At 45.4% G+C, this 17650-nt stretch overlaps 1 protein-coding gene across 3 annotated transcripts in view; it reads right to left on the bottom strand.

Annotated features, from left to right (window-relative positions):
* RAD54L (RAD54 like) overlaps positions 1-17650 on the bottom strand; it is a 21437-nt gene extending 3787 nt beyond the window's left edge. For 2 of the 3 annotated variants that reach the window (XM_084874520.1, XM_084874522.1), the window contains exons 1-14: positions 16947-17649; positions 16780-16863; positions 14789-14908; positions 9195-9255; positions 8355-8490; positions 7877-7946; positions 7470-7758; positions 6895-7019; positions 6426-6576; positions 2418-2544; positions 1331-1405; positions 1087-1217; positions 464-574; positions 182-305 (exon numbers count right to left, since the gene is read on the bottom strand). In XM_084874520.1, the coding sequence (XP_084730646.1) occupies positions 182-305; positions 464-574; positions 1087-1217; positions 1331-1405; positions 2418-2544; positions 6426-6576; positions 6895-7019; positions 7470-7758; positions 7877-7946; positions 8355-8490; positions 9195-9255; positions 14789-14908; positions 16780-16863; positions 16947-16949 (1607 nt within the window). In that variant the 5' untranslated portion in view covers positions 16950-17649. Of the gene's footprint in view, positions 1-181; positions 306-463; positions 575-1086; positions 1218-1330; positions 1406-2417; positions 2545-6425; positions 6577-6894; positions 7020-7469; positions 7759-7876; positions 7947-8354; positions 8491-9194; positions 9256-14788; positions 14909-16779; positions 16864-16946 lie in introns of all 3 variants that reach the window. The other variant, XM_084874521.1, reaches the window with a different exon arrangement.

Raw genomic sequence — 17650 nt, 5'->3', positions numbered from 1 at the left:
TTCCTGGAGCCAGAACTATTGGAGGAACTAAACTAACAGTACTTGAGGCTGTTTATGCAGAGCCTGAGGCCCCACACTCACAAAGGGAGGGGCAAGAGCTAGGAGCAAGGTTCTGTCCTGTGGGAACACCTAAAAGACCAGGGGATATTCTGCGGGGGGAGGCACTTCTTTGGCAGCCTACCTTCGGGCCCGGCAAAGCTTCTCAAAGAGGTCCAGTGTCTGGGTGTAATTGGACACCAGCACTACTTTATCACTGCTGCGGCTTCGGGTCACCGCCAGAATGTAATCAAGGACCAGCATTTTACCTGGGAAGATGAACTATTAGCTCCCAATGGCCCAAAATTCTTACTCTTGATATCCTGGCCTTGAGACAAGATAGGTTTAGAACACAGAGACAATCTCCCACCCTTCCTCTCAGAGATCCAAAAACAAAAAACAAAAAAAACAGTAGAAAAGGGCTCACCTGACAGCTGGGGCTCTAGAACCTTAGAGCTATAACCAGGGGGGAACACGTCCAAGGCACCTTCAAAGCCGTCCTCTTCCTCCACACACTTGTCATAGATGAGAGCTGGATCTGTGGAAAAGAAAAAGCCAGCTACGTTACCTTCGGAAATTTCCACTTCAGTATTCATTAGAACTTCCTCTAGAAGCCTACCCAAATGACCTCCTTCAGCACCAGATTTGCTTGGTCCCAAATTCCAGGGTGTAGTCAGTGCCATCTGAGAGCATGAATGGATAACCTGGCTCACTAGTGTGTTCTCCCAACAAGGAAGCTATACCAGAGACAGTACATTTGTTATTTTTATTCCTGCCGGACATTTTGTTGCACATGTGTTCATGAACACACACACACACACACACAGTCCTATATACCCCAAGCATTAAGCATGGGCTGGGCAGAGTATAGCCTAAAGTTTACAAAGTAAACAATGTAGGGCTCATGCCTTGGGGAGGGCCGGAATCACAGGTGGCCTCTATGAGGACCCTGTGGACAAGCATTAATGAAGGTGGCTGGATCACCTGTGGGAGCCTACCCTCCTTGCTCAATCTCACAGAAGACCTCTGAGGAGCATGGACTCAACTCACGATTACAAAGCTTCTTTAGTGAGGTGATGGAAGACAGGGAAGATACACTCATTTTGCCCTCACGCAACTCCTCCGCTGGCTTGGCCTGTCTCAGAAACCTCTGGTATAATTCAGTCTGAAGCGGTGTCAGCCTGAAAAAAAGGCAGCTGGGTCAGTGAGAAAGGCTGAACCACACGTGGCCCTCTGAGGACAACTTGAAAACTGGGCTTTTACTCTCTCCACACCCCTAAGTTGAGTTCAGTACCTACAACAAACCACTTGCTCAATCTTCACAGGCAGATACTTAGACAGGATATCAGATGTCCTCCGTATCAGACACCTAGAGAGAACAAGATAAAAAGGTAAGGGCTGGTAAAACCACTAAGCAAACTACTGGAATAAAAATTACCACCTAAAAGACCAATACTGACTCTTTTGTACTATCAAATGTCAGAGACCCATCAGCCCTACGGCAAAGATATCTATATCGGCGTCACATGGGAATGGAGACCCTTACAGTTTAGCTTTAACTGACCACTTTCTCTTCCCCTTCAAAAGGTTAGCTGGTCTTCAAGAAGAGGCCAAGGTCTCCCATTGAGTCTAGTGCTCTGATGGGGAAAGCAAGCTGCAAACCACTAAGTCCTTAGGGAAGTTTTTGCATTGGCCCAAATGCCTTTTGTCAAGTGACCCAAGGCTCAATGAAACTAAGCCCACACATCCTGGCAGACCAGGAAGAACAGGGATCAGGCACCTGAGCAGCAGCTTCTGATACACTGACTCTCCTTCTTGCCATCTAAAATTGAGGGAGAGGTGGCAAGTGGGAAGAATAGGATTCCTCAGGATGTAAATCAAGTGTATATACCTATGACAGAAGTCCAGAATGTAACTGTCCTTCTGTGCTATGTGGGACCCTTAGAAAAAGCCATCTCAGCCTGAAAGCCACACCCATCCATCAGCTCTATCCATACTTATGAGGCCTGGGAAGGTAAGTGTGGTTCTTTAGATTTGAGATCAACTGATAAGAAGCTTCTTAAATACTAACAGTGTTCCAAGGGTTATTTTGCTCAGGAAATCCAACAACATCAGAAAAGAGCTTCCTCAACAGGTTGCTAAGCAAACCAAAACCAGACCACAGGACTGAGGCCAGGAAAAAAGCAAGGACTTGGCCTGTAAGATGCCCTATTTATTCAGTAGTTATAGTCAGAACACAGATCCCACTTCCTTCCTAGAATCCTGGCCCTCGTAGGTCAAGGTGCCAAGATTGGCCTTGGATGACTAAGGGGGCAACTCTGATGACCTCAGTTGGGGGAACCCAAAGAAAGTGCTGCCTGCTAGGCCCACCCTGCCCTTACCTATTCACAATGCCGGTGAGCTCTCGCAGTCGCTCCTCTCCTAGCTGCCTATCTGCTTCACTGGCAGCTGCATCTCTACCCTTCAAAATTGGCAACTCAAAATGCTTCTTGAATTCAGGGGCAGTTCCTAAACACAGAAGAGAAAGGAAAATGAAAGAATGTAGAAAAAGAATTATTTTCCCACTGCTAGTAATGGCAGACTTCTTTATTACAGACCAACCTTCCTGCCAAGACCAACAAAGCTAAACAAATTACAGGCAATTTGTTTGAATGAATCGGAGAGCTACCAAAACACAGAAGACTTAAAAGGCCAAATAGTGGATAGTAAATTAAAATACGAACATGTAACTAATCACATTAACTGTAAATGGACAAAATAATCCAATAAAAAGACATTTCAGCCTGGCCAGCGAGTGTTGACCCATGCACCAAGATGTCACTGGTTAGATTCTGGGTCAGGGTGCATGCCTGGACTTCGGGCTCCATCCCTGTATGTTTCTCTCTCATTGATGTTTTTATCTCTAAAAAAAAATCAATGAAAACACATATTTTTTAAAAAGACAATCTAATGATCAGATTGGATTTTTTTTAGAGCCCCACCTATATTCTGTTTGTAAGAGATAAAGTAGCATGTATCAGTACAAAGAAGTTCATGCCACAGTGTGAACCTTGAAAACATTACACTAAGTAAAATAAGCCAAAGACAAAAGTTCAGATATTATAGGATTCCACTGATAAGAAATATCCAGAGTAGGTAAATCCGTAGAGACAGAAAGCAGCTTGTCGGGGAGATAGGGGAAATAGAAAGTAACTGCTTAATAGGAGGAAAAGGACACATATGTAATATCTTAATCAATAAAGAAAAAAATAAAAAGGTAAAATATAAAATAAAAATATATATAAAATTAAAAAACTGCTTAATGGGTATATGGTTTTCTTTTGACCAGAAATTTAAAAAAAAAATTTTTTTTAAATCAGCATCTCCAAATAGCCAATGACTATATTAAAAGATATACAACTTTATTCAACATTAGGCAGATGCAATGAGATATTACTAAACACTAACAAAATGACTAAGATGATTTATTTAATTTGTTAATCCTCACCTTCGGATATTTTTCAATTGCTCTTCAGGAAGGGAGAGGGGAGGAGAGAGAGAAACAGACAGAAAAACATCAATGTGAGAGAGATAAATCGACTGGTCGCCTCCCACACACACCTGACTGGGGGTGGGAATGGAACCCACAGCCCAGGGATGTGCCCTTGACTGATAATTGAACACTCGACCTTTCAGTGCACAGGCCAAAGCTCTAACCACTGAGAACACCTGCCAGGGCGACTAACATTTTTTGAAAATGTTGAAGATAAATATTGGTGATACAGAGCCATGGTTAACAAACTATAGCCAAGGGCTATCTCTTTCTGTAAATAAAGTTTAACTAGAATATACCCATGCCCATTCATATATATTTTAGGGCTGCTTTCACTCTACAATGGCAGAACTGAGTAACTGTGATAGAGCTTGCCTGTAAGCCGAAAATACTATCTAACGCTTTAGAAAAAAAAATGCTGACCCATGATGTACAACACTGGTACAATCACTTAAAGTGATTATAGAGCTGAACACATGCATAACATATGACCCAGCAATTCCACACTTAGGACAGAGAAATGCATATTATGCTGAGGTAAAAACATGCAAGAATGTCCATAGCAACATTATTTATTTATTTTAAATATATCTTGTTGATTTTTTACAGAGGAAGGGAGAGGGATGAAGTTAGAAACATTGATGAGAAACTTCTATCAGCTGCCTCCTGCACACCCCGGTCAAGGGCAGGTACCTTGGTTGTGGGCGCATTCCCAGTGGGGGTGTGCAGGAGGCAGCTGATCTATGTTTCTAACTCTCCCTCTCCCTTCCTCTCTGTAAAAAAATCAATAAAATATATTTTGAAAAATAGTAAAATTATTGTATATTATTCATTAGACAAATCATGGTATATTATTCATTAAAGGGAATAATATACAAAAATGAAATACTACATCTGTAGGCAACTACATGGATGATTTTTCATAAATATAATGAACAGAAGAAACCAGATGCAAAGAAATATCGTATACTGTATGATTCCATTTATATATATAAAGTTCAAGAATATTTCTGGGGAGAAAAAAGTAGTTTAGAAGGGGGTGTGAGAGTGCCTCTGAGATGGGAGGGCTGCTGAGATGGTAATAGTAACTGATTTGATGGTGGTCACTCAAATATATTCTTTGTGGAAATCTTGCTGCTCAGCTGGTTCTCACCTTAAGTGATTTTCCTAAGCACTGTCAAGTTGGGGTGACACTAACAAACCATTCCACAGATATCTAAGCATAAGAACTGCCCAAATGGTGGTAGGGGGGTGGTTAGGGCCGGGGGTGAAAAATAGGGAGCTATTGTTTAATGGGTAGAGATTCAGTTTTGCAAGATAAAGTTCTGGAGATAGATGGTAGTGATGGTTGCACAACAATGTGAATATACTTAGTGACACTTAATTGAACATTAAAAAATGGTTTAAAAAAAAAGAAAAAAGCTGCCCAAGACCATCTGCTCCGAGGTCAAAGCTCTCGTGAGGTAACAAAAATATCTGGAGATATTATTTCCATCCGCAGTTCATAGTGACCCCATGCCCTGCATAGAGCCTGCCACCTCTGCCAGAGAAAAATGGCCAGAGTGGGGAAATCCTAGTCACAGCATCCAGACAAGAAGAAATAAAAGGCATCCAAATTGGAAAGGAAGAAGTAAAACTGTCATTACTGCAGATAACATGATACTATAGAGAGAAACTTAAAGATTGCACCAAAAACTACTAGAGCTGAAACCGGTTTGGCTCAGTGGATAGAGCATCGGCCTGCGAACTAAGAGGTCCCAGGTTTGATTCCGGTCAAGGACATGTACCTTGGTTGCGGGCACATCCCCAGTAGAGGGTGTGTAAGAGGCAGCTGATGTTTTTCTCTCTCATTGATGTTTCTAACTCTCTCTGCCTTCCTCTCTGTAAAAAATAAATAAAATATATTAAAACAAAAAACACAAAATACCACAATGAGCTATCATCTCAAACCTGTCACAATGGCTATCATAAAATAATCAGCAAATGTTGGCAAGATGTGAAGAAAAAGGAACCCTTATGCCACGTTTTTTGGAATGCATATTGTTGCAGCTACGAGTAGTATGGTTGAAGGCTCCTCAAAATATTAAAAATAAGACTGCCTTATAATCCAGCAATTCCACTTATGGGTGTATATCCAAAGAAACCCAAAAAATCTAATTTGAAAAGATATATGCACCACTATGTTCACTGCAGCATTATTTTCAATGGACAAGATATGGAAGTAACCTAAGTGCCCATCAGTAGATGACTAGATAAAAAAGTGGTGATACATACATACTATGGGCTATTAGCCATAAAAAAAAAAGAGTGAAATCTTGCCCTGGCTGGTGGCTCAGTTGGTTGGAGCATCATCCAGTACACCAAAAGGTCACAGGTTCGATTCCCAGTCAAGGCATATACCTAGATTGCAAGTTTGATCTCCGGTCAAGGTGCATATGGGCAGCAGCTGGTCCATGTTTTTCTCAAACAAAAAATAAACAACAAGAATAAAATCTTGCCCTAGCCAGTTTGGGTCAGCGAACAGCATCAGCCTGCAGACTATAGGGTCCTGCGTTTGATACCCCATCAAGGACACAAACCTCAGTTGCAGACTCGTTTCCTGACACGGTCTGAGGAGCATGCAGGAAGCAACCAATGGATGTGTCTCTCTCACATCCATGTTTCTCTATCCCCCCCTCCATACCCTCCTCTCCTAAAAAAAAAAAGGCCAGAATGGACCTTGCTGAGTTGCTTGGCAGAGCCAAGGTCTCCCTGACAAGAGAAGTCCTCCTGTAAGTACTAGCATTCTCTTTCTCTCCTCAGCTGGAGTTACAGGTAAGACTCCTCTCCAGTGTAGCAGACAAGGTTGGATTCTTACCCAGGATGCCTGAATTAACAAAATGTACCAAGCTGAAATACTCAAGGAGGTCATTCTGGATGGGAGTCCCGGAGATGAGCACCCGCCGGCTGGTGTTCAGGCTGTCCAGGGCCTGGTAAGTCTGATTCTCAGAGTTCTTGAGTCTGTGTCCCTAAAAGGAAATTCTCACTTAGGCCTGGGCACAGTATGACATCCCTAATAGGAGCAAAGTCTTGTGTAGAGGATCTAATCTCTGGCCATCAGCTCACAGCACCTCACCCTCCTCGGAGTTCTAAAAAGCGCTTACTCCCTCTTTTGACAGATGGGTACCATGGGCTCTCCTCTCATTTGCCTCCTCCAAAGCAGCATCCTCTATACTCAGCATTCCCCAGTGACTGACATAGTAGCCCTTGGAGGGAGCTCTCAGTGAGGAATAACATTTAATTAAGGAACATTTCTCCTATCACCTAGACTGCTGAGAGTCAAGTACCTCGTCACATATGACCAGTCCAACACTCCCTTTCTGGAGGACTCCAACATGAAGGCGGAATGTCTCATAGGAAATGATGAGGATGGGAGAAGGCACTCTGGCTCCACGCTGGTTCATGAATCCTTCTACAACAGAAAACGGGTCGAGAACAAATCTTAAAATATATTAAAGAGAAAAAAAGTTTGATAGTTGTTTAATTCAGCCTGGAAATAACTATTTTAACTATTTTCCATAGAATTCTATTCTCTGCCACCCCTCACTGCCCTCAACCCTGGCCATGAGTGAGCATTCACATAAGAAAGGAATATGCTGCCCAGCTGGTGTGGCTCAGTGGTTGAGCATTGACCCAGGAACCAAGAAGACACTGGTTCAAGTCCAGGACAGGGCACATACCCCAGTTGCAGGCTTGATCCCCAGTAGGGGACATGCAGGAAGCAACTGATCAATGAGGTTTCTCTCTCATCAATGTTTCTATATCTCTATCCCTCTCCCTTCCCTTCTCTCTAAATATCAAGAAAAACATAAAAAAGTAGTTTGTGTAGAAGAGTGCAGTCATCTCTGTTAAGACTCCATACCCAGCTTTCGATCTATCTCGTCCTTAGAGCCTCCATCGATGGCCAGAGGTTGAATCCTCCCTCCAAGCCATTTCCCAACTTCATTGTACCAGTTCTTCACCAGGCTGGAGGGCGACACCACCACTGCCTTGTCAATTTCTGGCTTGCACTCTGGACTCTGGCGCAAAAGCGTCCACATCAACGTGATACACTGCAGCGTCTTGCCCAGGCCCATCTCATCAGCCATAATGCAGCCATGGCTGCCGGGGATGCGCCGACTGGTGACACACTCCCACAGGAACTTCACTCCCTGGGGAAGAACAGCACTCAGCCCACCGTGGCATCCACACATGTCCTAAAGATGGCAGCCCCCTAAGCTCAGACCCCAGCCCGTACCTCATCCCTCCCGCCCCCTCCACCCCACTTACCTCTCTCTGATGAGGCCGCAAGACCTTACTGAGAATAGGATCAACAACCACATGGACAGGGAGTTTTTCCCTGAGAAAACACAGCGAAGAAAATGTGGAGCTCAGACTAGGCAAGGGCGTGCCCTAAGGAAGTTATGTCCTGCTGATCCAGAAGCCATAGAGGCAGCTGCCTAAAAGAGGGCCTTCTGGGCCTGGTAATCAAACCATAGTAAATTCCTGCCCCGGGGAGATGTAGGTAAGGGGGATGGGCGCTCTCTGTTATCACCTCAACCCCTCCTGCTCCTGAGTGCGGAATCCCCACCTTGGTCATATCCTAGGCACTGTCCTTCCCCTCCACTCTCTGGATGGTACAGCAGTCATGACAGCACTCTGAAGACGGATGCCAGTCTCCAGGGTAAATCACACCAGAATGGCCCCTGCCTTCCAGGTCTGTGCACTTAGAGGACCAGAACTGCTCAAGAGATACCCACACACATACTTGTCAAGCTTCAGCTGGTCATGGGCGCTCAGCGGGGGAGGTTCGTACAGAACCAAGGCACCTTCTTCCAGGGGGTCATGGAGGGCCCGGCGGACCCCAGCCCTTTTGAGGCCCAGTGCCCGAGAGCCCAGCGGACCTAGAAACCAATAATCTGTTAATTAAGCCTCTCTGTTGAGGAGCTCCAGCAGGCCCAGCTCAAATTCCTACCCTTCACATAACCTTTCCTAAGCCTCCATATGACCCTCTCTCTCCCAGAACCTCTCCAAGTAGTTTGGGCACCTCTGACCATTATCCCAGGCTGCCTCAGAGCAGAGTCTTTATTATTTTAGTTTGCCATTCAGCTACAAACCTCAGAAGGGCCAGGTCTTGTTCATCTCAACGCAAGTCAATCCTGGGAACGTCTAAAACCCTGAAAGGGCCTTTCAAGACTGAGAGCTCTTGAGAGTTGGCCTCCCCTCTCCCAGCCCCAGTGCACAATGCTATGTGCAGTCTATATAGGACAAGGAAAACTATGTAGAACCTCCAGCAGAGTCGACCTCATAAAGATGCCATTGAACTCACTTGGACTAAATGAAACCTGGACCCATCAGTCACCTGGGCCATCAGGAGCTTCCTGAGCACGGGCACATCCCCACCGAGAAGATGGAGGGAAGCCCTTGCTGGCGCTATGTAACAGCTTCCTTTCATGCAGGCCTCAGTGGAGCCACCCCATACTCAGTCACCACTGGACTGGCATCTTCAGCTCCAAGGTAAGCTTATATGTTCAAAAGCTGAGGTTTCAATCTATGCAGGCACATATACACATGACAGAGTGAAAAAGAGAAAAGTCTCCATTTTTACCTTGATAATTTGGAATGGGGATTTTGAAAGGCTTTGACAAAATGCTTCGAATAAATGCTTCCTAAAAAGAAACACAGAGAGAAAACAGGGATTCAAGACTCTTTAGAGATGTTATGGGATATTATTTCTAAATATGCAACAATAACAAAAAAATGTCTTCGTAAGCATCATAATACAGTGAGAGCACTGTATTTTTATCACAGTTCATTAAGAATCACCTAGAACATTGTGTTCCATATTAGATTTGTACAACAGCTTCTTTTCTTGCTTTCTTTTCTATACTTTGTCTCATGATTAAAATCTTCCCCTCAAAAAAAACAAGAGGTCTCCTCCCTCTCACTGGAAACAAATGTGTTACTATCCTTGTCTTACTAGACAAAGCTGGCCTCAAATATTCTGTTTTTTACTTCCATGCCACCACTCCCACTATTCTCTTCTCTGGGACCTCCCGCTCAGTCCCCTAAAAGGTTTTCTTTTCCTCTGCCTAATCCCCCTTAAAATTAAGTGTTCCTAGGGGCTTGGCTCTAGGCTCTTCTTTTTCTTTTTTAATCCTCACCCGAGGACATTTTTCCATTGATTTTTAGAGGAAGTGGAAGAGGGAAAGGCGGGGAGGAGACTGCAACTGCCACTGAATTTGCCTAGAATCGAATCCAGGATCCTTAGATCTGCAGGCCAATGCTCTATCCACTGAGCCAAACCAGATAGGGCTCAGGCTCTTCAGACTGCACACTCACCCTGACACTTCAACAGTCCAAGTGAGTTCAATGGCATCTTTATGAGGTTGACTCTGTTGGAGATATGGTACTAAATATCATCAATGCTAATGACCCCAAGTCTATTTCCAATCAGAACCTCTCTCCTTGGCTCCACACCCACATTTGCAACCACCTCCAAACCTAGACATTCTACTGGTGTCTAAGGCTAAAGTCCTCATCTCCAGGGTTGCACTATGACTTTTGTGGGTCTGAGGCACTTTTGCCTTTGGGGCCAGAAGGTAAGTAGTTTTTGCCACCCCAAAATGTGCCTTTTGGGATATTAATTATTTTAGACTGGTTATTTTTAACAAACAGCAGACTTGGAAGAAGCTCTGAAAACCAAGTAGCAGTTATCCTTGGTAAAAGGACATTTACATTTGTAAGGGAAATCTTGGTTTGTAAAATTGTCTCCCTCACTAAACCTGGCCTGCCTCTACTATCCAAGGAAAAGGCTTGGACTTAAATCTGCATACCCTTGTTTATTGCACTTTTCCTGGTCACCTCCCTTGACTGACTCCACCATTTTTTGTTTTTAGCTGAAGGTGGTATTTAAGGTGATGGCTTCTGCCATTTTGGCGAGTTACAGTTTTCCTGGATCTCTCCCATGTACACAGGAGGCATTCATGTGATTATGTTATTAAGCTTTAAATTTTCTCCTGCTCATCTGTCTCATGACAATCTGATTATTAGTCCAGCCAGAAGAACCAAGATAGAGGAAAATTTTTCCTCCCCAAGAGGCTCCTCCTCCACTGCTTTCACACAGGCTGTTCCCTCCATCTAGATGCCCCACTCTCTCCAGCTGGCTGACTTCTCATATCCTTCAGGACTCAGCCTAATCAGTATGTCCCTCAGATTCAGGTCTTCACCAACCTCCACACTGTTAGGACCCTACTGCATACTCCCACCACACCTGCACTTATTGTCAGATAGTTACTTGAATGAAAAGTCCCAGAGGACTACACGTAACCATGTAGAAACTTAATTTCCTTAATATAACTTTTTTCCTTTTTCTTTTCTTTTGATTCAAACTGGCCTCATCCAGTATCCTTCTTCCTTGCATGTCCACTTCCTTAATCATTAAGCCTGCAGGACAATGAGATTCTGATCAGAATCAAATAATCTTGGGAACACAGCGTCTGGTCTGTTGACCAGCAGAGACAGTTTCAGTCAAACTAGAGAAGCTATCTAAGCCTCAGTTGTGTTTCAGCTCCAGACCTCAAAATGCAGGGAAACCAGACAAACTGGTGCCATGGCTGACAATCACCCCCTACCCTACCAATCAGCAGACACCACAACCCTAACTCCGTTAGTCACCATGATTAATGTTTCCCTAATGTAGCCCATCCATGGAAGCCAGGCTTACAAGCATTAATTCATTTGTGATTCCAGGTGTGGGCCATTTCCTAAACTAATAAATCCTTATTTTGCCCTAACTGGTTTGGCTCAGTGGATAGAGCATCAGCCTGCAGACTCAAGGGTCACAGGTTCGATTCAGGTCAAGGGCATGTACCTTGGTTTCTGGCATATCCCCAGTAAAAAGTGTGCAGGAGGCAGCTGGTCAAGGTTTCTCTCTCATTGATGTTTCTATCTCTCTATCCCTCTCCCTTCCTCTCTGTAAAAAAAAAAAAAAAAAAAAAATCATGCCGAAACCGGTTTGGCTCAATGGATAGAGCGTCGGCTTGGGGACTAAAAGGTCCCGGGTTCGATTCCAGTCAAGGGCATGTACCTTGGTTGAGGGCATATCCCCAGTAGGGGGTGTGCAAGAGGCAGCTGATTGATGACTCTCTCTCATCCATGTTTCTAACTCTATCTCTCTCCCTTCCTCTCTGTACAAAATATATTTTTTTAAAAATCAATAAAATATATTTTTAATAAATCCTTATTTTCTTTGCTGCAAGCTCCTATTCGTGTTTTATTGAGCTTTGATGCACACAGGGAAGCAGACTCCTTTAGACCAGTGACATACATATTATTTTTTTATAACCCAATAAATAAACTTAGTGACATATGGTAAAACTATCACACAAAGCAAGAGATGATGAACATAATTCAAGATAGTGGTTTACCTCTGGAGATGGGAAAAGGGGGGAGTGGGCCTAAGCCAGCAGTCAGACATCCTTAGCACTGCAGTGCCAGCTGTGAGCCCAGCTTCTGGGTGAGCAGCGCTCCCCCTGTGGGATTGGGCTTTAACTGGCTCTCCAACATTCCCAGAGGGGTCCCGGACTGTGAGAGGGCACAGTACAAGCTGAGGGACCCCACCGGTGCACAGTCGGGGCTGCGGGAGGGACTGCGGGAGGTCTCCAGAGCATGTCCGGCCTTTCTGGCTCAGTTCTGATCAGCCGGACCCCATCAGCAAGCTAACCTACCAGTTGGAACATCTGCCCCTTGGTTGTCAGGGCACATCATAGCGAGAGGTTGAGTGGCCTTAGCATATTATGCTTTGATTGGTTGAATGGCCGACCAGTCGACCAGACACTTAGCATATTAGGCTTTTATTATATATAGGATGTTACATGTGTATTCTTTCACATTTATCACATAAAAATGTTTGCTGAGTGCACAAATAATCTCCATTATATACTCCTATAAACAGATTCCCATTTTTTCCTTCAAAAACTCCCTGTAAAGGAAAAGCACACTCCTGTATGTGTCCTCTACTCTCAATACTACACTGCTTCACTTCTGACTCCACGGTTTTCATAATCAAGCACCATGTGGCAAGAAACAATTTTTTAAATATATATATTTTTTATTGATTTCAGAGAGGAAGGGAGAAGGGGAGAAAGAGAAACATCAATAACGAGAATCATTGATGGGCTGCCTCCTGCATGCCTCCTACTGGGGATCAAGCCCTTAACCCAGGTATGTGCCTTGACAGGAAATCGAACTGTGACCTCCTGGTTCATAGGTTGATGCTCAACCACTGAGACACTCTGGCTGGGCTACAATTTGTTTTTAAATCCTCACATGAGGACACATTTTTACTGATTTTTAGAGAGGAAGGGAGAGAGAAACATCAATGTGAAATAGAAACATTGACTGGTTCTTCCCATACACACCCCAACAGGCCAAGCATCAAACCCGCAACTAAAGTATGTGCCTGGACTGGGATCAAAACTGCAACATTTTGGTGTACCAGATGACACTACAACCAAATGAGTCACTCCTGCCAGGGCTGGGCGTCCTACAATATAACTCAGTTCTGATATTATATACACACAGAAAGCATCAGATTAAGACTTCACAAGACTGTTTTCCCACCACCACTGCAGGTGGTTCTGTCTGACAGGCTATACATTAGAGGTTCCCACAACCCCCTCCTTGGTTTTTTTGTTTGTTTGTTTGTTTGTTTTTTAATATATTTTATTGATTTTTTTTACAGAGAGAAAGAGAAGAGGGACAGAGTCAGAAACATCGATGAGAGAGAGACATCGATCAGCTGCCTCCTGCACACCCCCTACTGGGGATGTACCCGCAGCCAAGGTACATGCCCTTGACCAGAATTGAACCCGGGACCCTTCAGTCCGAAGGGTGACGCTCTATCCACTGAGCCAAACCGGTTTTGGCCCCTCCTTGGGTTTGATTAATTTACTAGGGCAGCTCAAAAAACTCAGAAGTTTACTTACTAGATTACTTGTTATCTCAGAGGATTTTTAAAAAAATATATTTTTATTGATTTTTTTACAGAGAGGAAGAGAGAGGGATAGTTAGAAACATCGATGAGAGAGAGACATCGATCAGCTGCCTCTTGCACACCCCCTACTGGGGATGCGCCCACAACTAAGGTACATGCCCTTGACTGGAATCGAACCTGGAACCTTTCAGTCTGCAGGCCGACGCTCTATCCATTGAGCCAAACCGGCTATCTCAGAGGATATTAAAGAATATGAATAAACAACCAGATGAAGAAATACAGCAAAGTCTGGAAGGTTCCCAAGCACAGGTGTGCTCCACTTCCCGGCACATGGATGCGGTGCTGTTTACCAACAGGAAGCTCTGAGACCAGGAAGCTCTCCAAACCCTAACCTTTTGGGTTTTTATGGCGGTTCATTTACATAGGCATGATTAAGCACTGGCCATTCATTGGTGGGTTGGCTCTCCTGGCAACCGGCCTCAAAATTAGGTGCTTTACAAAGGTTATCTCATTATCACAAACTCAGGTGTGGCTGAAGGGGTTATAAATAACATTACTTAAATTCCAAGAGCCCAACATCACAGTCTCACAGAAAACTTGGTGGAAAAAGCTTTGGATGGAGCTAGGCAGATCTGACTAGGTTACACTGTAACTTTGGACAAGTAAACCCCTCCAAGACTCAGCTTCCTCATCTTAAAAAAGAATGACAGTTACACAAGATAATGCACAGAACCTGCCTTAGTGATGATTACATTTGATTTTACTAGGCGAAACACATGAAAGCTGTAGGACTCTTGTATTCTTAAAACCGTATGCAGAGTCAGAGACTGAACCAACACCCTGCCACGGCCTTCTTTCTCCTGTACCCTCATGTCCTCAGGAATCTGAGCCACCTGAGATCTGGTGACTAAGTACTTATAAAAGAAGAGGACTCCATGATGATGTTTCTCTCTCCCCCCTCTCCCTTCCTCTCTCTCTAAAATTAATAAAAAATACATATTTTTTTTTAATAAAGAAGGAGACTCCAAATCAGCACTCTCTAAGGAAAAGAGGCCAGGCCTCTTCCAGTCCCCGGAACTGTGAGCAGACTCATAGTCCCCACCAAAGTCTGTCTGCTGGCTACTTTAGTGTCTTCAGGGGTAGGCGCCTCCCTAGGCAAAACAACAGGGACGCATACACGTTGGCAGGCTGTGGTTCTGACTTACATGCTGACTGCTGTCCAGACAGGGCGGTCGATTTGTTAGCTGGGTCAAAGCTTTCCGAAAAGGAGACTGGAAACACTCCTGGCTCTGGGTCTCCCTGCTGGATTTCCGTTTCTTAGGAGTCTAGGAGAGAGTAATGGGGAAGGTGAAGTCTAGAATACCACATGGCAACTAACATTTAAAATGCTCTGTAATTTTAAACCCTGGCGGGATAGTTCAGGGGTTAGAGCAAGGTCCCAATAATGCCAAGGTTCTGGGTTGGATCCCTGGTTAGAGAATCAACCAACGAATGTACAAATAAGTGAAACAACAAATCAACATTTCTCTCTCCCTCTCTAAAAATCAACAATAAAATTATTTTTAAATTTTATTAATTAAGACACGTATTAAGTGCCAGACCCTGTTCAAAACTCATCACACTTATTCCCATATATCATTTTCACAGTGGTCCTATGTTAAATACTTATTGTCCTTATTTAACAGGTGAAAATTGGAGCTTAATGAGTGTAAAGAACTTGCCTAATCTGAGATGGGCACTGAAAGAGGTGAATGAAGTGGGCCTGTGAAGGGCAATCCACCAGCAGCATGGAGTCATGTACCCCCAAATCTTCACTCTAAAAGGCCCAAAGAATAATTGAGCAACTGTATGCTTCCGTCCCTGAGTTTTCTCAAAGGAGAGACAAGAGTACATGCCGAAACCGGTTTGGCTCAGTGGATAGAGCGTCAGCCTGAGTACTGAGAGGTCCCGGGTTCGATTCCGGGCAAGGGCATGGACCTTGGTTGCGGGCACATCCCCAGTGGGGGGTGTGCAGGAGGCGGCTGATCAATGTCTCTCTCTCATCGATGTTTCTAACTCTCTATCTCTCTCCCTTCCTCTCTGTAAAAAATCAATAAAATATATATTTTTTTAAAAAGAGTACAGCAGTCCCCAACTCTCAGGTCACTAAAACCACTCTCCAGTCAGTTCACACCACGGCAGTGAGGACCCCAACACCAAAAACATTTTCAGGAGCAGCCAGAGCAGTCAGCACCATTTACGGCACAGCTGCACCAAGGGCTGCCCAACTTCAAGTCTGAGACCCAGGGAAGTGGCAAGGGGCAGCCAATGTGCCGCCATCACAGGTAGAGGAGCCTCCCCGCCCCCCCCCATAAACCAGCGGTGCAACTACAGAGCAAGCCCCTCTGAGCCACCAGGCAAGAACCCACTTGTGCCAGCTTGCCAAGGTACTCGGAGCTTCAGTGATCACATAAAGGCCCACCAGAAACGAACGCCAGGCCCTTCCCTCTCCCTACATCCAGTTTAACATGCTTGCTCTACACGCTTTTACTCACCAACTGCCCCTGCCCAAAACTGCCTTCTAGACCTTCTTAAGCTCATCTCTTCCTCCACAGTTTCTGTGGTCAAGCCCTTGCTTCTTGAACTATTCTCTCTGAAGTAAATGCTGCATTGTCCTATAGGTTTTGGTTTACACAGATCCTGCTACAGCCAGCCCCGAAAGCCTCGGAGGAGAGCAGAGCGCAGGACCCAGGCTCACAGCTGAACACACTATCCTTGAGTCTGAGCAGAGACTGGAGGGGAACGACCCCTCCATTCTAGGCCCAGGTGAGCTCAGGATTCTAAAGTGGACCCAGCACATCCCACTACTTTGTGACATTGGGTAAAGGGACAAAAAGCAAAAGAACGGCTGCTAGTTGTTGGGGAGCACTTTTTTTTCCCAAGGAAGCCAAAGGGCCCAACCCAACGCGCTCTTTTGCTTTGGAATACTCCTTCCGACCAGGAAAACTGAGTCTATGTTAGCTTCTAGTGAGCACTTGAGAACATTGTATTTACTAGTATCTATGTTCAATGCCTGACACTGTTTACTGAAAGAGGCCTCTGGAGGTCATAGGTTCGTTCCATGTAACCCCAGAAACTGAGCACAGGATTCCTTTCTGCCCAAACACACTCCTGCATCCCCACCTTTTTTCTATCCACTTGAGGGCAGAGTACTCACCACCACCCCAGGCTGCCAATCTTCATCCTCAGGTCTGCCTTCCGGTTTCCTCTTGGCCAGCTGGCTGGGAGCTAAGCTCCTCCTCTGAAAGAGAAGGGAAACTGAGCCCCCGCAGGAATCCTGCCGCCTGCGCCCATCGGACCCCGTCTCCCCTAGGCCCCACTTACCATCCTAGACCCAGGAGCATAAATATTAAGTACCCATCAGCCAAAAGGCAAAGGCACCCAGAAGCTGGAAATGCAGAGCCAGAGCCAGTAAAGAGCGGCCTGCTATACTAGCGAGAACGTGTCTGATTAAAGAGAATGGGTGGAGGGAATTCAGCCAGGAGCTGGGGTTTGGGCGCAAACCTGAGCGGCCAGTTAGCTGAGGCCGGAGGGCGGGCCAACCGAGCAGAGACCTGGGGCGGCTGGGCAAAGTGGAGTCGGTAGAATGGCCTCAGGAGGGCATGAAGAAAGGAAGTAGTTAAGGGGAGGAAGTGGGGGAAGGTGAGGGAAGGGTGATCACAGGCCAGGAGAGGCTGGGGTGAAAACCACAGGCCAGGAGAGAGGCAGGGGTGAAAATCTGGGACCCGGGGATGCGAGGCGCCCGAGCCCAAAGAAGGGGATTTCCCAGGTCTGGACCGCAGATGCGGAGTCCGGACTGAGGGAGGCCGGGCAGGGATCCAGGCAGGAAAAGTAAAAGACCCAGGCGTGGGAGGGGAACCCCAGACGGGGCTAAAAAAAACAAACAAAAAAACGGCTGAGACGAAGGCGCTCCCGGCACGCCGGCTCAATCTGGTTCTTCCTAAAGCGCGCGTTAACAGCCGCCGCGGCTCCCCGGTCCCGCCAGGCCGGGTCAATCGAACCTCCCGCGGTGCGGCTGCCGCACCGCC

Source organism: Pipistrellus hanaki (genome assembly GCF_964339955.1).
Source record: "Pipistrellus hanaki genome assembly, chromosome: 2".
Classification (NCBI taxonomy): domain Eukaryota; kingdom Metazoa; phylum Chordata; class Mammalia; order Chiroptera; family Vespertilionidae; genus Pipistrellus; species Pipistrellus hanaki.
The sequence above is the reverse complement of the archived record's forward strand: the minus strand, read 5'-3'. Positions and strand labels throughout refer to the sequence as shown.